The sequence below is a fragment of the Saccoglossus kowalevskii genome, chromosome 15 (assembly GCF_978046115.1).
Source record: "Saccoglossus kowalevskii chromosome 15, keSacKowa6.1, whole genome shotgun sequence".
NCBI classification, from domain to species: domain Eukaryota; kingdom Metazoa; phylum Hemichordata; class Enteropneusta; family Harrimaniidae; genus Saccoglossus; species Saccoglossus kowalevskii.
The window spans coordinates 22,576,265-22,601,017 of NC_140655.1; the positions used below are offsets into that span (position 1 = coordinate 22,576,265).

At 35.5% G+C, this 24,753-nt stretch overlaps 3 protein-coding genes across 3 annotated transcripts; all 3 read left to right on the forward strand.

Annotated features, from left to right (window-relative positions):
* Positions 1-493: 493 nt before the first annotated feature.
* Positions 494-6,019, forward strand: LOC102805214 (putative methyltransferase DDB_G0268948). Its single transcript, XM_006812602.2, has 6 exons — positions 494-610; positions 1,498-1,658; positions 4,193-4,403; positions 4,846-4,943; positions 5,167-5,301; positions 5,926-6,019. Exons 1-6 carry the CDS (start codon positions 494-496, stop codon positions 6,017-6,019), a joined length of 816 nt encoding a protein of 271 aa, XP_006812665.1.
* A 3,146-nt stretch (positions 6,020-9,165) lies between these two features.
* On the forward strand, positions 9,166-14,905 carry LOC102805332 (putative methyltransferase DDB_G0268948). The gene is made up of 6 exons (XM_006812603.3): positions 9,166-9,283; positions 10,274-10,434; positions 12,486-12,696; positions 13,470-13,567; positions 14,183-14,317; positions 14,738-14,905. Exons 1-6 carry the CDS (start codon positions 9,167-9,169, stop codon positions 14,829-14,831), a joined length of 816 nt encoding a protein of 271 aa, XP_006812666.1. The 5' UTR covers position 9,166; the 3' UTR covers positions 14,832-14,905.
* Positions 14,906-16,494: 1,589 nt separating this feature from the next.
* Positions 16,495-22,720, forward strand: LOC102805450 (putative methyltransferase DDB_G0268948). The gene is made up of 6 exons (XM_085508356.1): positions 16,495-16,626; positions 17,355-17,515; positions 20,903-21,113; positions 21,473-21,570; positions 21,790-21,925; positions 22,619-22,720. The coding sequence occupies exons 1-6, from the start codon at positions 16,510-16,512 to the stop codon at positions 22,640-22,642; spliced, it is 747 nt and encodes a 248-aa protein (XP_085364482.1). The 5' UTR covers positions 16,495-16,509; the 3' UTR covers positions 22,643-22,720.
* The last annotated feature ends 2,033 nt before the right edge of the window (positions 22,721-24,753 follow it).

Here is a 24,753-nt window from a genome sequence, read left to right on the forward strand (position 1 = left end):
ATATCACGTGACAAACAGTTGTATGTATAGTCTCAGACTACTAGAGAACAAATTAGCAACGCGGCTTTTTCTTTGGTCAGATACGTGCCAGGTTTGTTTTGATGATAACTATTTAATCCAATAAACAACCGATGGAACTAGCCCGACTATAACGTAATAACGCGACATCATTACTATTTCATCAAATAACGCGAGATAGTGCAGTAACATTAGCTGGGTCGTAGTTTTCTTTTTTTCGTGGTTGAATGCTTGCCACAAATACGACAAAACATATGCAATGGATTTCTATGCTTATTCTCCATGTTTCTTTAATTATACAAATAACGAGATGGTAAATGAGAGTGCGTTCGAAAATCTTCGGACTCGGGATAAACGTACCAGCAAGGTCTGCCGTCACGGTGGCACGCACCCTACGGGCGTAATCCTCAATTCAAGTTTACATCCACAGCAATAGGCGTTGCTAGTCTGTTGTATAGTAGTCTGAAGTAAAGTAATGTCTTCGTGCGAAAGGTTATTTACTGGTGCTGCTATTGCTGAAGCTTACCGGAAATTCAGACCAACGTATCCCAAAGGAGTTGTTGATCGAATCATAAGCTATCTTGGACACAAGGTAATTGATTTATATGCCCATAAGCATTGCATTCAATCAGGGCATGGTGATGATGTTATTCGGTGTCCTCGAGATCTTGTTACAGTGAGCAGCAATTGTATTCAAAGCAGATGCAGATAGAGGTTTCTTCTGCTTTTACAATAATTTTGATCATTGGTCGATTTGAATGCGTTGTACATCCGGCGACTTGAAGTCAACTTGAATACATGGACGTATAGGGGCGGAACGACCTTGTCCCGGTGCCGTACCTTATTTTTCTCAAAATTACAGCAATTGTAGAATTGAAATAGTTCGGTAATATAATGCAAGTATATATCACAAAATTAATCTTCAGTGTTCCGACCCCCCCCCAAAAAAAAACACTAATATCTTGCTTTTGGTCGATCAGCCTGCGCTATACTAATCATAAGGGAACACCTTCAAGCAGAAATCATTTGCATGCAGTCCTGCCGCTGAAGGACACACTCGTAACTTGGTTGACAAGATATTTTGCTAAAAAAAATGTGTGCGTGTGTGCCCCATAGACGTCCATGTATTGACTTCAGCAACCAGCCACACAGATAGATCGTCAGACCCCAGTGATGAGTTAAAGGACATCGTATTTTAGATTGCAGTCATGGCCACATTTGTTTTGGCGTATGACAATGGAAATATTTAATCAACCATATCAACATTTGTATGCAAAATACATTGCCGTTACGTGAACTGTGATGGTTTAAATATTAGGCAATTTCTTTCTGCGCTGACTAGTGTCTTTTCCAGTACTATACGATCTTTATTTGTCCCCCTGTGTGATATTCAGTCATTTTCACAATTACAAAAAAGTTTATGGACAGTACCGAATTTCTGATCCAATGTTTCGATGTATGTTGGTGTTTTCAAAACAGAAGCCTGGTCCTCATAGCCTGGCCGTTGATGTGGGATGTGGTTCCGGTCAAAGTACGGTTATTCTTGGAGACTATTTTGATCAAGTCATTGGGTGTGACGTCAGTGAATCTCAGATACAAGAAGCCATTGACCATAACCTCGCAACAAATGTGGAATATAAGTAAGTTAGCTTATTTTCCCCCGGTAAGAGTTCTTTAGGGCCTTTCACCCATAACTCTAATACTAACCCCGCCCCTCCAATACCTCTCCTCCATTTCAATTGTATATACCCCACTTTGGGTCATTTATAATTATTTGGAGGAGTATATAGAACACCGGGGGGGGGACTGGAGTGTTGGAGTTAGGGATCATGTTAGGGGGCCCTAAGGAACTCTTTCCATTTCCCGTAACTGTAAACATAATCTCAAACGTGTTAGCTAACTGTTAGTTAAACAAAAAAAAAATGTAGAAAATTGAAAAGAAGTGCTTGTAATTAATGTTTCCTATTTTGTCAATCAACGTCACCGCCAAATGTTACAGCGGGCGCAAGATGCATACACACCTAACTCCCTCCCCATTACAGGTGGACTTTGCAACATTTCCTGAGTACCTAATTAACCGATATCAAAACGGCGACTTAGGTCGCAAGGAACGACGTAGTTGGACTATTCCATTGTCATTTACAAAGTGCCGGGTTGTTATTCTAATAGGCATGACCAAACGCGTTTCAATGTTACCCTGGCCAGCGACGTATTTTCATGTAATTGTTACATTATCACTCACGACATTCGAAAATAAGACCAACTACGATCAATGCGACGCCCCATGTGTGTATAAAGAAAAGAGGAAACAAAACGATTCATGTTAGTTCTTCTGCCGATTTCTCGCAACCATCAACGTGATTTTTTCATTTGGAATTTCGAGAAACTTAACATGAAACGTTATGGCATTCATATGCACAACACCTAACAATGTTTCAACTTTTAAATTGTCAGTTAACAAGGTCTTTCATAGTAGCACTTCTATGAGATTGACGTACTAGAATGAATGGGTTCAATTATCAGTACTAGTGTTCACTGATGATATCATTTGACATGCTAACCGGACGTTTGTCGTCTGCTTCACAGTCCGTTTTATACCCGATATTTAGAGCATTTCGCAGCACATACAAGCTGTTTTTATCGACATAATTCATTCATAGATCTCAAATTTCATGTACAGAGTGTCAAAAGCCAGACCTCTGCCCCCTTTAAAAAAGCCCAAAGCAGTTCATCAAATGTTATTTTATTGTCTTATTCACTTTTATTGCCTTTACCCAAACACAAGAATACCTGAATGTAACATGTAACTGAACTTCACAAGACAAAATCACTACTTTGCTGTATTTAACGAATACGTTGTCAATTTGTGATCATGAATAGCACTGGCGTATTCGTAAACAAAGTATATGCTTTGCTGTCCATCCCAAACGATGTGCTTTCTAGTTGCCTGTTTGTGCTCACCTAAACTCACTATCCTGACCTAGCCCTACTTGGTTGCTATGGCATTTGCTAGGCAAACATTCTATTTTTCTATACATGTTAATCAGCTGGGATTCCTTGTTAGTAACCTTGTGAATTTTAGTACATGACGATCTTTTGACGGTAAATACATCCACCTTAGAGCACATCATTTATAGACGATGGACTTCAAAGTTCGTGTAACAGATAAAAGTGTTTGCAACATTTTAATTAGAAGACACGTATACAAAAGGGGTAATCAGGCGCGTATTGATATTTGTTTTACTGATGTTAAATCGCTCAAATGGATATAGGAAGTGAGGCATATTATTCATTTATTATCCATTCATCCGAAAATGTTATAAATTTAAAAAATGTTTCGGTTCAATTGAATGAAAAACTAAATTAGCTGTTCAGATAAAACTGGGACGATGTGGTACCTCAACAGGCACACCTACTCAATAAATTCAGACGATAAAAGACGATATAAATAGAATCTTTAAGAATAATGTTACAGTACATGACACAGAGACAGATACAATGGCTTCTTTCAAATTACAAAAAAATGCATTCAATTGATGATTATTTAAATTACTAATTTTAGGTCTTGAAACTGCAAATTTATGATCGTAATATTTTGAAACAAGTATAAACGCGGAATAGCTGTATTTTAAGCTAAACAAAATTGTTATTGCTCTGAAATAATGACAAATAAGTGTCAATTATGTACCCGTCAAATTAAAAGTTCGATTCATCTTCTTTTAGATTGCTCAAATGTTAAGATTGCACTTCAAGTGTACTAAACGAAATTAAGCTCACAAACATAATAAAATTGAAGAAACAATCCAAGGTACAACATCAAAGTTTGCAATAGGCAACGCGGCCAACTGACTGTGGTGAAGGGCAACTAAAACAACGCGCGTTGCCCGATGCGATGCATCTCGAATTGCCAAGCGTAACACGGCTTTTACGCCTTTCGGAATATTGTGGCGACGCATCAATTGACACAATTCGGATCGCATGTCGATTTGGAAGAATGCATGAACGCTTCACAATATTTCCAGATTTGTAATTAGAATCACAGCTAAATTAAATTTTTAAGATTATAATTATATCTATTACAGAAATAACAAAACAAAAAAAACAATATATTCAACTAATTCAACACAATACAGCACAGAGGAAATAATAATTTTTTTTTATATTTGTATTTCAGAAGTGGAAGTGATAGAAATATACCTGCAGCTGATCATACAGTGGATCTAGTGACGTCAGCAGAGGCAGCTCATTGGTTCAATCGTAATCAATTTTATAAAGAAGTTGATAGGGTTTTAAAGCCGAACGGTTGCCTTGCTGTATATGGATATGGATTCCCAAAGTTGCACGACAATACAAATGGAAAACAATTGCAAAGTATACATGATGATGTGTGTATATTAAAAAAAACATCTATAAAACCAAACGAAATCTATTGCGCTTCGTGTTTCTGTATCGCGACGACATAATTCATACATATTATTGTGTGAAAGAACTTCGGTAATGCATACTATATGAAACGTGCCCACATCACACTGTCGAGATGTGTGCGCAATGAACGTGTATAATCATCCTTAATTCCAAGAATACAATCACATTGATAATTTCAACCATTGTGATCAGAGTTATTGAAAACAACTTTTCAGAATGATAAATATAGTACAGTAACGTGATGTGAACATGTTTCCTTTTTTGTGTGCCTCACCCTAACTAATAACATATTTTGTAATTCCGATTAAAAATGTTTAGCTAAAAACAACGGGCTTTGAAACTTGAAAAACATATCTTAGTGAAGTTGGTGCTGATTTTATTCATTATTTCTGTTTATTTCAGTTTGTTTATAAGACTTTAGGTGGGTTCTGGGAAGATGGAGTAAAGAACGTTGAGCAACACTATACATGCTTTACAATGCCGTATGCAGAATCTGAAAGGTGAGTATGTTAACACTTTCGCAGCTAAATGTGTTCTCGATGAGTTGTTTACAAATCATCTCATCAAATTTTAAATATTCATATATCATTTCAATATTGCGTGGCTGCTTTTCGCACGCGCTCATGTATAATACAATATATATGAATAATTATTACTTTTGTGATGAGTTTGGGGGCTGTGTACGTCAGTATTTAAATGTGTAATATGTTCCCTTTCATACAGGGATGATACGTTTTCAATTGAAATTGACTACAGTGTTGCAGATTTTGTGGGGTACTTAAGTTCGTTTGCAACATACCATAAATATCTAAAAATGAACCCCGACAAACAACACGTACTGCTGGAAGTGAAAGAAATGTAAGTTTGAAATGACATTCCATGTTTAACATTTAATGACAAATATTATTTGATTTAAAGTACATCATACTACTTTGCAATTGATAGATACTATCCCAAAGTGACTGCATCAAATGCTTAGAGTAAATATATTTCTACAGTATTTATATGTAATTTATTAAAAAATAACAAGATGTAATGTAATGTATTGTAATGTCACTAAACACTTTATACGCATTATGCTCATTTTACTGATAATGTTCACTAAATCTATTGTGAATTATAATGGATATTTGGCAACTGAGATAATATGTCCAAACAATTATTTCTCGATATACAATTGTACATATGTAATTTTGAAACGGTTCATTTAGGTATATTCGTATAATGCAGTGTATGCTTGAGTGTATGCGTTGTTAAGCAATTGAATAACATAATAAATATTGAAATGAATGAATTAATGAATAACTACCTGATTGAGTGAATAGTTGACTAAATTGGTTGAATGAATTACTGTAATAACGAATGAGTAACTGGCTTTTTGACTAATTGACTGACTGACTGACTGACTGATACAAACATGTTTAGATAGACTACGTTTGTAATATGGTTATATATTAAGTCTAAATAACGCTTTTTCAACAGGTTGATGAACGTCATTGGCGATGAGGCACCAGCTGAACACACAGCAATCCATGTATCATTTCCAGTTTTTTTGTTGCTTTGCAGAAAACCATAACACCTCTATGATACCCACCCACACCCACCCACACCCACACCCACACCCACCCACACCCACACCCACACACACACACACACTCACACACACACACACACACCCACCCACACACACACACATATATATACAAATAAATATGCAAAACGTTGCTAATTCATGAAGGTGAATTTATAAATCACCATCTGAATGAAGAGAGTTTTATGAATAGTATTACTAGACATTTTTTCAAAAACTACATTAAGAACACAATGTTGAATAAATACCGTTTTATTTTAGCTGAGATTAGTAACAATCATGTACGAATGCACTTTATTCCAAATTTACCAAGTTGTCTCATGATTCACGTCCCAAATTTTGGTTCCCTAGGCATCTCCAATATATAACCTATCCTATTTTTTGCCACGACCCTTTTTCGCTCGGAATGGCAAAGGCGATTAGACTCGATTTTCAAGGACGCAGGTCGTTTGCGTCGAACTTCTTCTTTTGTTTCGAGTTCGTTGTATCAACCTAGAAACATTGCAACGTTGCTTTCTGTTCCAATAAGGATTTTGATATGCATAACAATTCCTTACTGTAACGTCTTCTGTACTCTCCAAAATTTGACAATAGCACTAGTCCAAAATGGACTTCATGTTCAACGTATCTTTGATTTTAGCCATGTTCACGCCACTGTACGTAATAACATCCTCTTGTACTTGACAACATTCATTATCAGACCACTAAGCAAATAGATTAGTAAAAATATATCGCTGGCAGGGACGGCGACGGCTGACGGATTGTTTTGGTTTTGTGGCTCTTCTGGCATGGGCAACTTACTGGCGTGTTTTTTTGTATATACCAGCCAGAAACTGACAAGGAAGTAAGTACCAGTAAATGGTTCGGAACGTAGTTAATATGGGATTCTGAATCAGTTAGGCCCTGAAGGCGTCATCATATAGTATTCCATTAATGATTAAAATTCACATAACAATCTTATGCTTATTAATAATCCGATAATTATGCTGGAGAATACAGTACTGGTAAGTGTCAGATAAAAAGTGTCAAATCAGTAGGAACACAAATAGTATGGACCCTATGATATACAAAAAATGTAACTACAAAATAAATATCATTGAATACAATAATTTTTAACAAAACCCTGCCAACATGGGCATGTTGACAATTCTTAATATTGCTAAATCGCAAGTAATGAACTTTAAATCTCATTTACAATGATAGGGATAATGCATAGTTATGGCAAGGACAAACATTGATTCTTTAATTAAAATCTCATTTTTGTTAGAGTACCTGTAAGTATTGAAATATGTACACATTATATCTAATTTGGCCGGGAATTGCCAAGCCAGTTTAGAAAATTGTGAACAAACATTTATATATACTGTAAAATAACTAATTTTCACTGGGTTTAAATTTCGATGTTTTACCATTTCAGGCATATTCAGTGGGTTTTAAATTCACGGTTTTATCATTTAGATAATGTGTTCTATAATAAATTTTACCTATTTACTGGGTTTTAATTTAGCTCACTTTCCAATCAGCGAAATAAGCAAAATTAAAACCCAGTGATTAATTAATCCTTTTACAGTACATTTCTTTATTACATTTATACTATATTTATTTATTTGTTTCGTACTATAATTTCTTATCTATAGTGGAAAATTAGTCCGGGGATTATTATTACCAGGGGATTTCAATGAATAATATTCAACTGTCCTTCTGCAACACCAATAATATCATTACTTACAGTATGTCACTAAGTTGTCACCCACTATCATGGGTCTTATTTAGAAACTCCAGCCAGAGCAAGTGAACAAAACATAAGGGAAATTCAACAGTTCATAATGATGGTATTCCCAGAATAGCACAGGTTGTTAAAGACACATAATATTTTAATTCTCAACAAGGATGAAAAGAACAGTTACTGCGACAAAGCCCTTCTCCCCACGAAAGCTTCCCGCTACGAAACCCACTTACTGCGAAAGCCACTTACCGCGAAGCTACGAGTTATACAAAAAATATGAGCAATCACAGATTTCGAAACTGTATAGCGCCACCAACGATGAATATAACACGGCTCTATGTTTCAGGATTTAAATAGGCAATTTTGGGATGATTGAAACACATCAAATAACTTTACGTCGTAATTATTGCACATCGTATTTACACATAAGCTATCTCTGCAGTTGTACTCTTTGTTCTTCCAAGAAAAATGTTAGTACATCTAAAAATATAGAGAACGTGCTTACTCGTATGCATTTCATGAACTTTGGAGTGCCGTTCCATCAAACAAACGCCAAGTCAACAGCATGTCAACTTATTTAGGAAAACATGGACATTCTAGATAACCAAAGGTGTAGCAAAACTATGACATTGTACCAAACGTATTTCTCTGAGAATCAGCCAGTAAGGTGTATTACTTATGCTGACGAAGGTTAGAGCGACCATTATACATTAACGCAGAATCTACACGAGGGAAAGGGTCGCGTAATAAATATAGTAGATATCAGTGGCTAACCGAGTAATATTTTACGTATCCAATGATGTACTACCATACGTTTGTAACAATTTATTAAGAAATACACCACCACCAGCCCTACACTTTTTTGCCCTAAAATTGCAACATTTATCTAAACTTATCCTTACACACGCGTGAATGTGAGCGGAAACGGTTTATACGCGTATCAAACCATTCCAGGTCCACGTAACTCAAGGAGCGCCATCTATGGTGCAATTTTTCTTAAATGTAATTCATCATGACTGTGTGTCGAGTGTAACGTGAAAGTAGAATTTGCCCCCCCCATAAATATAGATATTTGATCGCTTTATGAAAAATGAAGAGCTGTTTTTTTCGGATGTTCTTCGATGCTGTTTCACAGGGTCTTTGTCACTGTTACGTATTTCCACAACCGCTTTCGGTTATGGTGTTTACTGTGTATCAAGACAAATGTAGCACCGTTGCCGTCAAGGCTATGTCTTATTTAATCATTTCATAAGTCCCTGGCGGCGCCCAATTTAGCCTACGACGCGCAATAAAACCCTATGCGAGAACAAGGGAGTGCGCAATGCATCATTGGTACTTGTGCATTGAATGTATGACCTTTGAGTTGAGGTCAGATATCACGTGACACACCAGCTGTATGTATAGCCATGTCCTGGTATGGAAGGTTGTTTACTGGTGTTGCGATCGCTGAAGCTTATCAGAAATTCAGACCAACGTATCCCAAAGGAGTTGTAGAGCGAATCATAAGCTATCTTGGACACAAGGTAAAGCTATTTTTAAGTTATACAACGTTGCACTCATTCAGGGTTTGCTGCAGTTTATGCAGCTCTCTTAGTCGTGGTATACGTTGCGGGGGGACCAGACTATGGCCGCAACGTTATGTCAGAATAGCATAAGCGGCCAATAAGAGCTGCTATACTTCAGCAAATTCACAGTATGACCTACGCCATATTCGATGCATTCTAGTTAAAGTAAACGGTAGCGTAGTCGCACTCAAATCTGAGGTAGATAGATATTGTGTCCGTTTTTGCAATAATTTGGGTCGTCGATGGATTTCAATGTGATGGTGGCTGATAATAAAAGCAACACAATATTTTAATACTGAAAATAAAGTGCACAGATATGTAACACACTGATGAAAATATGAAATCAGTGCGTGGAAACCTGTCCCTCCGAATCTCAGTTTATAGTCTGCACTCCCTTTCAAAAGAATGGGACAAAAATAGCCAATTTTTTCGACAAAAAACTGAAAATTGTCTGTCTCCAAAATTAGGGTGCATTTCCTGAAATAAGGAAGAATATGAAAAAAGCAGAAAAAATTGGGCGAGAAAGTCTGAAAGTAAAAAGGTGAACGGTGCCGTACATTATTTTCACAAATTCTGCCGTAGAGGGTGCTAATCGAACCGAAAAAGGATAGTCGTGTGTGGTATTTGTACTCATGACAATTAATTCAAACGAATCTGAATGCGTACAAACAGAAATTGATTGCATTAAATAAAATTGTAATATTGGAACTATATAGTTGCGAAAATGATCAGTTGTCTGAAAGAGATTGATAGGTTTCGTCTAGGTTTCTATTTCTTGTTTTTTTATCGCGTATATGGTTTACGTTTTAAATTAATCATATTATCGCTTTTTTGAAAACACAAATCATATTTTGTCACCTTCCATAAAATAGAGCCTGCAAAATATGTTTCATATATTTTTTCAATGCATGAGCAGTGTCTTATAAATTTCCCTATTTTTCAAAATAGAATCCAGGTCCTTATGGTCTGGCCGTTGATGTGGGATGTGGTTCCGGTCAGAGTACTGGGATTCTTGGCGACCACTTTGAGCAAGTCATTGGGTGTGACATCAGTGAATCTCAGATACAAAAAGCTATTGACAGTAACCTCACACCAAACGTAGAATATAAGTAAGTTAGCTTTTGGTTTATTGTAATTATACTATAACATTGTAATTTGCTTTGGGAATGGGTATGGGTAAAATAATTTTCATAGAGCGTAAAGTTGATCTTTATTTGTGTCGACTCACTCACAAACTTATATGGCACACTCGAACTTGACAGATTTTTTTGTTTTGCTGTCGAGCGGAGCTATTCATAATACTGATTGTCCGACACCGACCGTCGACATCATCTTTTCACTTCTTCTTAAAATCAAATAATTTCCAGAAAGGTACTTTGTGGGGTTTCTCCCCTAAGATTAGTTCATTTCACAATTTTGTGAATATTTCTGGTAAAAAATTACTTGTTTTTAAAATTTGCTTGCTGTGTTCACTTTTTTGACCATAATTTCTATTCTCTAATTTTAGTGAATATAACAGGAAATTCATTTTCAACTACTGCTGTGGCATATTTTTGGATATTTCTTTTGCATATTTCCAAATTTTGCATAAATTAAAGTAGTTGAATTTGGGCTTAGAAAATTGTTAAATTTTATATAAATGAGGCGATAAACAAGGACGCATGTCAGTGTTTTTTTCGAACTTACGAGAGTAGCTTTCGGAAATTCGTAATAGTACGAAGAAAACAAAAATCTTAACTGCAAACGTAAATTGTAAGTAAAAAAGACAGTTGCTGGTTAGCGCGACACCATTGTCATTGTGGCGTACAGTACGGTATAGAAATTTGACACGTGTGAATTGTTTTTTCGTCTTGCATTGCTATGTTCCGGCGACACCACAAGAGCCAGACCAGCACCCGGGACCAGCACGACTCACTGACGACTCAACTAGATACATAGCCGTGTGCTAATCCTGGATACGTATATGGTCGACGATTGGGATTTCACTTATTACGCCGCGACGAAACTGACGTGGCTTTATGGCTCAATCCTTATTACACTATTACTACGTTCACGTTTTTAATCAGTTGTGTTTGCAGAGATATTACAGCAGTTGTGTTCACGTTATTCAGGACCCACTTAGGACCGACTGGGCTCGTGCCGAAATCACGCTCTCATTCGTCGATCTGTTGGCACAAACGATACGCATATGATGATAATAATAATAATTGTTATAGTGAAATTATATCCAGTTGTTGCAATGGTGTTTATTACAAGCCATCGTGCACATGAACGGCAAAGAAGATTCGAAACACAATTATTTTGTTCACGAAAATATAGGTTGTAGCAGCACATAAATATGCGTCGCTGATGACGGTTTGCATTCAATACTTTAGCATCCGACCATCTACTAGTATATCCGAATTTCCTGTCATCGTCATTTTATGCTAGTATCAATCAACTTATGTTTTTCTTAAATTTACCACCGAGGGCGTGATTTCGGCTCGTGCCGAGCGTTCAGGCAGCAAATCTCGGCACGTGCCGAGTTTCGGTCCCAAGCATCCATCGGGACCGAGATCGAGTTCTTTTCGGCACGTGCCGACTCGGTCCCGACCGTTCACACACAATTTTCGGCACGTGCCGACTCGGTCCCGAGTCTCAGCACGTGCCGAGATCTCTAACGTGAACGCCACTTATGTGTTTATATCTATGATAAGAATAAATCATGTTTGCTCCCATGTTTACTCAGTAAACAAGTGACGCCATTTCGGGCGACTTTCGAACTTAGTTGCACTTACCCAAAAATATCCGTCAAAATATGATTCTTTTCGTCGATCAGAGCAAAGTATTTGGGAAAAAACACACCATCGTTTCAAATAGGTTTCCAGCTTTGTAGGAATGCGGGAAATGACTTTTATGCAAATTTGCCATTTTCAAGTGTTTCAGTTTGACACTTTAGTCAATACCTTATTATACAGACACCAATTTAATGAAACAATTATTATTATTAGACAAAATCTTCAAATCACCTGGCATTACTTTATGGCAGCTCACATGAGTAATATCATAATTCTACTGATTGCTCCTTCTCAGGAACTATTGATAAACGATTCAATTTTTAAGTTATATATACTGTACTGGCGTTCAAAATCTCGATTTTAACGACAACAATATTTTACAGAACTGGCAGTGATAGCAATATACCTGCAACTGACCATTCGGTGGATCTCGTGACGTCAGCACAATCATTTCATTGGTTTAATCATGAACATTTCTATAAAGAAGTTGACAGGGTTCTCAAGCCGAAGGGATGCCTCGCTGTTTATGGATATGGTACCGCTCAGTTCCATAAGAACACGAACGGAAAACAACTACAGAGTGTTTTTGATGAGGTGTGTAATATTTAACCTCGACTAATTAACTAATAATATGTTAATTTCACCGTTTTAACACTTTTAAGATGAAACAAATGAAGTTAGACGCCTCGGGACTAACAGGCTGTTAAAAAAAATGCAACAAAATTTAGGAAAGTAGACGTTTCGGTACTTTATTACTTATTTATTCACAATGATTTTATGCATTGGTACGTCAAAGTGGTTTCATATTTGTAGAATAACACCCACTCTAATGACCGAATGGCGGCTATTTTAATGCTATAAAATGCATCTAATTCATTAGATTCTACCATTCTATTGAGTATGATGGGTTGATTATGTACATCTTTTTTCCCCATATCGGATTTAAAATGGATGACTGACGGCCATTTTCTTTTGGCAAATATCTGACATTTCTTGACCAACATATTACTTTTTAACACAAAAAATGCATAAATAAAGTAGTTCCAATTTGTATCATGTCTGTCACATAGTTGTCAGTGACGATAGATTCAAGTTATTAGAAATAACGCCACCAAGAACTATAACACCACACCACTTATCTAATTTACTCATCAAACCAACTTTATTGACAAATTGAAATATTTTTTTTGTTTTCATCCTCTTGGATGTCTGATTTTGTCTCATGAGAGATCACTTTGAAAAAGTACCAAGCTTGTTTTCGAAGATTTGTAGAAATGTGTCTGCAAAACGAAAAAAATAAATAATTTAGTTCCTCCATTGTAATAATTGTAATTATTTATTTGAAACAATCATTTGTATATTGTCAGTTCTACAGTAAAGAATTAGAGGGGTTCTGGAGTAAAAGACGACGGCACATTGAAAATCACTTTAAACAATTTAAGCTGCCGTATACGGATTTTGAAAGGTATGTCTGCTGTACTCTTTTGTTGGTTAGATGTTTTCACACCAAATTGTTGGCTAAAATATTTGTGGATTCACTTCCAATTTGGCTGTCAGATTTTCTTATTCCATATATTGATTAAAAAAATTCGAAATCACATCTGATCAATATATGGTCGCCAGATAATGACGTATTTATATGTGTTACATTCGCCATGTATAAACACGTAATACGTTCAGATGCAATCTTTCAGTCCCCATTTCGCAGATTCAGTTTCCAATCATACACGTTGATTGGATATTGTGCATTCGAAATTAATTTTCCTGCCGCAATGTTGTATTGTAACACGCTGGTGAAACGCGCATATCATGAGTGATAAGATAAGTAGTGTAATTGTCAATGAAATTGATTTAACCTAAAAAAATATAATAAACTGAAATACCGGCCATATATTTAACCTGATGTGTTGCTTAATAGTTAGCATGTCCCCAAGCATCACGAAAATTGTGGAATCGACTGCTTTAGCCTGTTGATCCTTGTAATGAAAGAATAAAAAATAATCCTCAACCACCAAATCTTATCTCGAACACGTTATTAAAATACCTCAACAGTTGCCTGCATGCATTTCTTCCCACACAGAGATGATACATTGTCAATTGAAATTGACTACAGTGTTGCAGATTTCATGGGATACTTAAGTTCCTGGACAGCATACCATAAATATCTCAAAGTAAATCCACACAAACAACATATATTGGTGGAAGTGGAAGAAAAGTAAGTTTTGGAACGCTAAGGAAACTTATCATTACTTATCATTCACATTTTCTGAATATATTATAGATTCAGTTGGCGTAATTGAACGGGTGTAAATACTTCGATGACGTCCGAGAGTGGACAAAGATTTGAATCAGTGAGTGGGTGTATAAGCTTAGTTGAACGGGGATTAGTGTAACTAAAATGTTCGATTATCATTAGAACAGAAAATTTTACTATACAGCAAATGTGCAGTTTAGGTACGAGCCATAATGTCGCGTAAAGAGTCGTGATCCCTGAGTGCGTGGATTCAATGAACCACTTTGATCATCGAGTGAATAAATTAAAGTGAATGCTTGGTGAATGAAATAGTCAGTGAGATACACCGACTGAATTGTGTTCGTAGTGATTTATATTAATAATAATAATATCACTTCTCAGGTTGATGGGTGCGACTGGTGCTGATACGCTACCTGAAATGACAACAATTAAAGTTTCATTCCCCGTGTTTTTATTGCTTGGAAGGAAGAAATGACACTCGACACTTTCTAACACTCTCTGTAAGGTGACAATTTAATTTGTAAATAAAATGAATAAATATCATATCAATTTTCAATTCTGTTAATTGTGTAGCAATATGTTGGCTTACTGATGCCGCATATCAAATCTTGTATGTATAATTTGGGCACAAAGGTCGACAGACTATGGGTTTAAATAGAAATAAGGTCGTTCTAGAAATGAGTACGTAAGAAGCAGCTTAAGTATCATCACGTTATGAACATTAATGTGTCTATAGAATGGCTTTGTAAGGTTCCAATGATTTCCGTTTCCCGTCACGTTCAATATGGGCTAAACGTGTTCTGATTACTGTGTAATACAATTGTTTATCGTCGAGTTTTCGTTTATAAAATACAATAATACGTACCATTTGATTAGCTGTAACTTCCATTCTTCGCTACTTAGACCCTCACAGTGGCGGCGTCATGCTGAAATGGTGCCTTACCTGGACTCCAGCAAATGTGTATCTTTAATTGAAACCAACAAGTAATTGGTAAAGCCGCAATATACAAAGAACAAATCTCGAGGCCTCGGGCATTCTATCACTTTGTTTTCTAAACGATCCCGGAAACAAAGTATCGCTTTATTCAACTTTTTAAAATTTACCAAACATTTAAACAACTGAAGGATTTCCATTCTCGCGCTCTCATGATATTGTATGACAGACTTCACGTCGATAAGAAGTAGAGACGACGATTTGGCTTGAATTTAGTCACGAATGACTCTACAAAAAACAGGAATTTAACCGATATCAACTTCATGCCCGATTGTTTCACAGTAGTGTTCCGACATATTCTGACTTGACTGACGTGACAGGAACTCATTGTTACGTGACTAATATTCAGTATGTAACATATGAGTAGTCATATTGAATCTCGTGCGATTTGTTATTTGTTCGTCATCTTTCCAGTACCGGTCGACGAATTATTCGTGCCAAGGTGTATACCGGGGTGTATACTACGCCCATTGAATATTTAACTCAATAATCGATGATTATACAATAACTGGTGTGCGTGGTACAAAATAAAATGTATAGGCAATTATCATAGTATTCATCGGTGAGCTGTCTCTCCGAATCGATGCCTATAATGACTACATTACTACATGTAGCGCTGTTACTTCCGGTTCTTCTTTGGTACTTTTCTATAGGGCTTCCTGGACAGATTAACAGTCACGCATAACCTACATTTTTTAGTGTCCCGTCCTTGGTTCTCGGTTTGGGCCTTTATGTGACAAATTTAAAATTGTCATTAAAAGTGTGTCATATTTATCAATTTGATAAGCTCTTGATGGCACCTAAGCCATCCTAAGATGTGTAAGCTCGAATTCCTATGGGAGGGATGTGAACAAAACACACAGATTTATCAGACTTTTTACCTTCAGCATTCGCCGAAATACGTACAGCTTTGAAGTATCTTTGAAGTCAATAAAGAAACCTTCACACACAGTTCTAGCTGCTGACTTAATTGCAGTATGCCCTCGCACAACGCCTTTTAGATAGAACGCAGTTATAGAAAGCCTATTGGCTAACAACAACACTATATATATACTACGAACGCCGATTATGCTAATTTGTGGTACGAGATTATTCTCTATGGCTGAATACATGACCCTAGGAACAAATACTACGTGTCACCTCAACTATATGTGTGGTCATGTCTTGCAATGAAAGCTTGTTCACTGGTGATGCTATTGCTGAAGCTTACCAGAAATTCAGACCAACGTATCCAAAAGGAGTTGTTGAGCGAATCATAAGCTATCTTGGTGACAAGGTAAAGCGATTTATATGCCCATAAGCATTGCAGTAAGCAGTAATGCAATCGAATTCTAAGCATTTGTAGAATTTCCAACATCCAGCGACATTTTGAGATCAGATCTATGGCACATTTATAAGACACATTACAGTCATGGCCACATTTTTTGGTTGAGATTTATTCAATTGTTTTTTTTTATAGAAAAGTCCATAAAGTAAAAAATATGCTTCACAAAACTATGTTCCTGGACAGATCAGGTGTGCATTGCGCTATACACTGCGAATTTCTTTCCGTACAAAAGTAACAATCGAATCTCTCCATGGTTACCGACAATTATCCCCAACGCAAATTGTAGATCGTTGGATCAATATGTTACCTTTGTTTAGGCTACATGTGGCTTGTGAAGAGCGATCGACGACGTTATTCAGGCATGGTAACGCATGGTAAATATAGATAAATAAAAATAGATACATAAATGTTAAACAATATAGAACTGCCCGAAGCGTCATATACAATGTGTGTACAAAACATTGCCAGGACGTGAACTGTGATGTTCTAAATATTAGACAATTTCTTTGCATGACGTCACTACGCTGTCTAGTGCCTTTACCCGCACTATACTCTCCCAATACACCGACCTATTTGCCATTTTTCACAATAATGAATATGCTTATAAGTATAATTATATTTAATTTAGTACCGAGTTTCTGGTACAAAACTTCCATGTATGTTTTTTTTCTAAATAGAAGCCAGGTCCTTTTAATCTGGCCGTTGACGTCGGATGCGGCTCCGGGCAAAGTACTGCGGTTCTCGGAGACTATTTTGAGCAAGTCATTGGGTGTGACGTCAGTGAATCTCAGATACGAGAAGCTATTGACAAAAACCTTTCACCAAACGTAGAATATAGGTAAGTTAGTTTATATTTTGTTCTTGTAATTGTAATAATAAACTCAAAAGTGTTAGCTGACTGTTAATTAAAATATTTGTTGTAGAAAGTGTTTGTAATTAGTGATTCATATTTTTCAATTACATCCTTAAATCAATCAATTAATGGTCGCATCGATCTCCAACAGTCAACGTCACTGCCAAATGTTAGAGCGACGCATAATATTTACATACACCTGATCCCGCATCTGGTAGGCCCTTTCCGGGGTACTTTGCAACATTCCTAAACACTTTCATGGGAACTTGATTAACATATATCAAAACAACGAAAGCGGAAGCGGAAGGGCAGGTGTAGTTGAACTATTCCATTGCTAGTAGTAGGTATGACCAAAACGTTTCGATGTTAATTTCGTCAGCGACATGTTTTTAAGTAATTGTTCTATAATCACTAAGAACATTCAAAATTGTTGGAAGCAAAGTGAAAACGATATAAAATGGTGACAGTTTATTTGAAACAAATCTGTCACATCAAAGGTTCACGTATTTACTCGGGTAAATTGAAGGTTGTAAATAATTGTTACCATTGTCCCAAACCTTAGCATATTTATCGCGAGTGATAATCTGCTGAAAATCCACTGTGCTTACCCACAAAAAAATATTACCTCATGATTTTTTATTTTTAATAAAACAAAATAGAGAAGTATTCTTTGCCAAATACCAGGTTCATTACATTAAATTCGAATTTCATGTAAATAGACAATTTATATTACCCACGTTGTATACGTCACTATAGGTTGATTATATAATTGAACATGACTGTAGGGTTTTAAAATCAAGCCCGTCTGCCGGATAGTACGTCTGTTTAGTTCCCATCCAAGGCGACAAGCTTATTTATATATAAAGGAGAAATCTGGACTAAATTCAAATGGACTTTGGGATGTGCCCGTAGCCGTCGAAATTGGCGAGAAAAAAATGCAATACATGTACAATACAATACAAATTTTCATTTTCCTGCTAAGGCATTACTAATGTTTTGCCCATTCCTTATCACGCAATTTCAATTGTTATTCAAAATACCTTACGCATATTGTTATTGAATATTGAGTGTTTGTACTATACTACCAGTAATTGTCATAGGATAATCTGATAAGCGTTATATTACAGGCCTGAATTTAATCCGTGACGAAACAACGCGGCCACCACATAAAGATCGAGAATAATATAACATCAATATAAATGCGAATACGTTCTCTTTGACCTACAACAAATAATGCTGAAAATCATAATTTTGTCGCATGGAAGCCTTCAGTCAAGCAGTAGAAGACGTCATCAAATGTGACCACCTTGAATACTTAATATTATGTAGCACGTGTCACTATTTACCTCATTGACTGTGTTGAATGTTAGATGCGCACGGCAATATTTATTATATTAGGAATCGACCATTAAAAATCCTTCTGAATATCATTCTGAAAAGAAAGCAAAGCGGTCAAATGGGCCAGTCCAGATGCTGTGTTCTAAACACGCGTGTATGGGTAATTATTTTGTTGCGATCATTTCAACATGGATTGATTATTATTTTCCCGCAAAGTCATATCAAACAATTCATATTCACTACTATCAGATTATCAATTCAAATGTTCAGTTATCTTGATTGAAACCACTGACTTCTTCCTTTTTTTCTAACTAGTCGTCATAGCCATATATGAGCGGGAGGTTAAAGAAAGGAGGGGCATATTTCCGGGGACAACTTCCTCTGAAAAACCCACTTGTCGTCCCATAACATATTTAAATTCCAATTTCACAACACGTCGTGTCGTCCTTGTAAAAACGATCAACTCCCGTACCTCGGTGCGGAGCCAAGAGTTCCAAAAAGACCCCCAAAGCTTTGGGTCTCATCCAAATTGAAATGATGTCCTAATAGTCAGGTCAATAATTTAAATGCTTTGCAAGAGAAATCAGAATATATGGTGAAGTGCGCCAGCTTGCATCTTGCTCCATCGCCAAGGACGCAGAAATCATGCTAGGATAGATCAAAGACTCAAGGGGTAACGGATGTATTCTGTGATATGATATATTGACTATTTTGACAACAAATGCATGCTCATGATTGGTAACCCACAGTTCCACCTAAGTGCAAATCCATAGACGTTGGACTTCATGTTCGTGTAACAGAAAACAGGTGTTTGGATTATTTTGATTAGAAGAGACATCTACATATGGAGTCCATGGGTACCTAAGGGTATTTGAAGGATATATAAAATGAGAACCTTAATTTATCACTCATGCATTCAACATGATTATACATTTTAGAAATATTTCGATTGAATTAAAAAGAAAACTGAATTAACACTTAGAATACAGTACATGACAAAGTGGTGAACCAGGCTTCTTATAAATTCCAAACGAATTTAGGCCCTGACATTTGGAGTACTTGTAGTACAGCATGTTATTTAAATATGTGAATAGGTTGACAATTATTGGCTTTATATCTTTGTTTTGGAACTCCTAATACAAATGTATTTAAACAAGAAACAAGTTTTTATTTGGTTTTAGGAGTTGATCACATTCCAACAATATGTACTACATTACTAATGACCACACATTGAACATGATTGAGTAATTCACCACACTACAGTGAATTATTAAATGTATGGCAAAGAAAAAATGTAGACTATATGCCGTATTAGCTCGTACAAATTTAATTTGGAAATATTGCCGAAAATTGTAGTGATATTCATTTTTGTTACTGTCATTTGGTATTTTAAACAAACACATTGTAGGTAACAAATGAACAGTTTGACTTTGTTTTGTTATCTAACAATCGCACCTTTGCATGTACATGTACTATAATATGTACCGATAATAATTGTTCTGGTATTGTTCTTTGTTTGGTAGTTTTTTATGTTTATTTGTCACATATTACTTTCTTAGACTGACTGTTCCGAAAAAGTTCAGTTTTGCGCACCAAATGTGTGCTCACCATTTACCTAAATGGCAAACATCACAAACACGAACAAACTGTTTATATGCATTTTACTAAATTAAAAATATAGGCATTTGCTCAAGTTCGCCTAGGTTATTAAACGTGTTTTGTGTACTTTGATGACATACTGGAATTATTCTCAAAAATTCATTGTGTTTAATTGTACAACAACAATTTAGTACTTTAATAGGACACTATATTTTGAGATACATGTATTAGAGTATATTATTGTCATTTGAAATTATGGTAATTCACCTAATAATGCGAACGATTCACATTCAGAAATCACATCAAAATTGAAGCATCAGGACTATATACCATTTAAAGGAAAAAAACAATACATTCAAATGAATTCCAAGCTGATTCAACACAGACAATACAACACAGAGGAAATAATAAGTCATGTTTTTCTTTGTATTCCAGAAATGGAAGTGATAGAAATATACCTGCAGCTGATCATACAGTGGATCTTGTGACGTCAGCACAGGCAGCTCATTGGTTCGATCAAAATCAATTTTATAAAGAAGTTGATAGAGTTTTGACGTCGAATGGATGCCTTGCTGTATATGGATACGGATTCGCGCAGTTGCAAAGAAATACAAATGGAAAGCAACTGCAAAATATATATGACGATGTGTGTATAGTTTAAAAACATCTATAACCAAACGAAATTCATTGGTAATACAGTAAAGTACTATGCCCTGTGTTTCTGCACCGTGAAAATATAATTCGTATAAATCACTTTGTAAAGTGTCCTCATCACTTGCATAACACTATGGAGATGCATAAACCATGCACGTGATAACCATCATTAATCACGTTGTTAACCTCAACTGTGATTAGAAATATGGAAAATGGAAAAAATATCAGAATGATAAATGTAGAACAGTAACTTGATTTAAACATGTTTCCTTTTGTTGTTCCTCAACTCACCTCCCAGAAACGTCATGCAATATTTTGACGCACTTTTTCTGATTTTATTCTTTATTTCAGTTTCTTTATAAGACATTAGATGGCTTCTGGGGAGATGAAATAAAGCAAGTTGGGCAACGCTATACATGTTTTACAATGCCGTATGCAGAATCTGAAAGGTACGTATGTTCACCTTTTCACAGCTAAATACTTTCTCATTGAGTTTCATCCAATTCCTAATAGTGTTTTACAATTACAATATGAATTTCAAACGCGTGGCTTCTTTACTCACGCGCTCATGTATGATACAATACATATAAATAATCATTACTTTTTTGATGAGTTAGGGGGCTTTGTACGTCAGTATTTAAATGTGTATGATTTTATTTTTTATACAGAGATGATACATTTTCAATTGAAATTGACTACAGTGTTGCAGAGTTTGTGGGGTTTCTAAGTTCTTTATCAATATACCATAAATATCTAAAGGTGAACCCCGACAAACAATGTGTACTGGTGGAATTAGAAAAAAATGTAAGTTTGAAATATTCAAAGAAAAACAAAATATTTGTTTTAACCGAACCCGTCTCATAACAATCATACTTAATAAGATATTCATATTACTTAACAATTGATCATACTATCATAAAAATTACTGCACCAAATAGACAAAGCAAATATATACAGTCTTTTATATTGAATTTATTAAAAAATAACAAAATGGAAGAATTTCATACCATACGTGCCAATAAACCAGCATATAGGTAGAACATACAGATATATATATATATATATATATATATATATATATATATATATATATATATATATATATATATATATATATATAACATGATAAATGCCAAATATATAATACATCATACTTATTTTTCTGATAATGCTCACTACATCTATTTTAAATTATAATGGATAATTGGAGATGAATGTATTTTTCCCCGAAAAACCTTGTTAAGAGATTGAATCACAAAAAAACAAGAAATAAAATAATTGATGAATAACTAAAAAGATTGAATGAATGATTGGCTAAATCGATTGAATGAAAAAATTAAACGAATGTGCAACCGGCTTTTCGACTATGTAATTGACTGACTGACTGACTGATTAATTAATTAATGAAATTCAAAAATTACATTGTCTGATGAATGAAATAATTAATACGTTTTTAATATGTTAACAAATTTAATTTAAATAACACTTTTTCAACAGGTTGATGAGCGCCATTGGCAGTGAGGCACCAGCTGAACACACAACATTCCATGTATCATTTCCAGTTTTTGTGTTGCTTTGCAGAAAGTCGTAACATCCCTATGATATATATATATATATATATATATATATATATATATATATATATATATATATATATATATATATATATATATATATATATATATATATATATATATATATGCATAATACGCTTATGTGACAATTTCAGTTTGTCAATAATCATAATGCTACGGAAATATTCAAAACGTTGCGAATGCATGAAGGTGAATACATATATCGTCATCCAAATGAGGAGGATCTTATGGAAGGAACAATAACAATATATACATTTTTCAAAAATTATATGAAAAACACAATGTTGAATAAACACTGTCATATTTTAGGTGTTATTAGTAACAATTATGTACAAATGCACTTTATTCAAAATTTTCGAAGTTGTCTTATACGATCGACAGTGCTATAATATGCTTTAGTTCTGTTGAAAAGTTAATTCTGTATGTAATATTGGAGTAACTTTTGACAACTCACACATGTTTGACATCAACGTCGTGCAATCTATTCTAATCACTCTTTGTCCCATAGGTTTTTTAGTCAATACTTCAGCATGACTCGTGTCGCCCTTTGTGCAATCTTGTCTACCAAACTTAACTGAGAATACATGTCCAGGAAATAGACTCAATTCAAACCAACGAACTCAAACACCGCTGCTAGAATCATAAGCAATACTTATAAATTATACTGTATACTTGTATGGCTACAAAAATCACATTGTCTTCCCACTCATCATTGGGTTGATGTATATTTCAGGAAGCTCAAAAACAAGTTATGTTTAGTGCCTCGGTCAATAACTCATTTTTTGCCCAGCGTTCACTATAACATATATGAAAATAATGGCAATTCACGACTGCATATTGACCTTGTGAATATTAAGATGCTAATGTTCTCACCGCAACTGAGTCAAGACAACTTCATGTCCGGCTCCGAGAGTTTGTGACCCACTGACCTGTTTCTAGACGTCATACATGCTTGCTGCAATACGTGACAAGTTCAAGCTTGTCCAATTCAGATTAAATATGCAATTAACATTAGTGAGGTTATGATGTATGCATATGTCACGAATATTGAATGTTTAATTATCAAAAACATGAATCAAAGCAACCACATATTTTCGGCCACGATTTGCACACCATCTATCGTGATAATGAGAAGACTGTACACGCTTTTTATCATACTAAACTGCTCACTGTTTCATTTTTATACAATTGTATCATAACTACGACATTGTACCAAACGTATTATAAATGAGCGCTTGATCGCAATCCAGTTATTGTGCGAACGAAGACTAGAGCGATCAATATACATTTACGCAGAATCTACATGAGAAATAAGGTCGCGTAATAAATAAAGTACATATCAGTTACTAACCGAGTAATATATTACGTATCCAATGATGTACTACCATACGTTTGTAACAAAAAAAAAACAACAAAAACGAATGGCCTAAAGCGGATGGATAATCAATTGTTTGTGTTGTGAAACTAATGATACATCACCTCAAAATTGAAAATTTATGGAAAAAACTTGAATACAAACAGTCACTACATTGTATCTAGATGGCTCGTGGCGGTGCAATATCTTAAAATGACAATGTTAAGTATGGAATTGTACAGATATTGTCCATAAGCACAATTGGTCAAAATCCTGACTGAGAATGTGCAGTGTGCCTTCGTTGATACCTTCTCTATCAAGCGTCGTGAAAACGTCTTGATGTATACTCTGATTCCCCTCACGTTAGTCTTCGTGTGACTGAAAAACTGGCACGAAACTCTTTCTCACTTCGTCCAGGTTTATCAACTGCAACGGATTACAACATACACTTAGGCAGTACTTACAATAATCGTCGTCAAGGCAACGTCACACATCATCCGGTGAATATTGTGTGCATGAACTGCTTATTTCGCCAAATGTGCCTTTTGCTTGCAGAGAAGCGGGACACATGCATTGCGTTTACAGATACGGTAAACAGAATTACGTATTCGTTTTGTGGTGAAACTGGTCAAGGAGTTAAAAATCGATTAAGTACTGGCATGCTGTTTTTTTGTTTATTTAGT

What these genes read in the sequence shown, in the direction of transcription:
- LOC102805214 (XM_006812602.2), top strand. Translation starts at nt 494, where the DNA reads ATGTCTTCGTGCGAAAGGTTATTTACTGGTGCTGCTATTGCTGAAGCT. An exon ending in CCGTATGCAGAATCTGAAAG is followed by an intron (nt 4,944 to 5,166) that starts GTGAGTATGTTA and finishes CCTTTCATACAG; the next exon opens with GGATGATACGTTTTCAATTG. An exon ending in CTGCTGGAAGTGAAAGAAAT is followed by an intron (nt 5,302 to 5,925) that starts GTAAGTTTGAAA and finishes CTTTTTCAACAG; the next exon opens with GTTGATGAACGTCATTGGCG.
- LOC102805332 (XM_006812603.3), top strand. Translation starts at nt 9,167, where the DNA reads ATGTCCTGGTATGGAAGGTTGTTTACTGGTGTTGCGATCGCTGAAGCT. An exon ending in TAAGCTATCTTGGACACAAG is followed by an intron (nt 9,284 to 10,273) that starts GTAAAGCTATTT and finishes TTTTCAAAATAG; the next exon opens with AATCCAGGTCCTTATGGTCT. An exon ending in CCGTATACGGATTTTGAAAG is followed by an intron (nt 13,568 to 14,182) that starts GTATGTCTGCTG and finishes CTTCCCACACAG; the next exon opens with AGATGATACATTGTCAATTG.
- LOC102805450 (XM_085508356.1), top strand. Translation starts at nt 16,510, where the DNA reads ATGTCTTGCAATGAAAGCTTGTTCACTGGTGATGCTATTGCTGAAGCT. An exon ending in TAAGCTATCTTGGTGACAAG is followed by an intron (nt 16,627 to 17,354) that starts GTAAAGCGATTT and finishes TTTTCTAAATAG; the next exon opens with AAGCCAGGTCCTTTTAATCT. An exon ending in TGGTGGAATTAGAAAAAAAT is followed by an intron (nt 21,926 to 22,618) that starts GTAAGTTTGAAA and finishes CTTTTTCAACAG; the next exon opens with GTTGATGAGCGCCATTGGCA.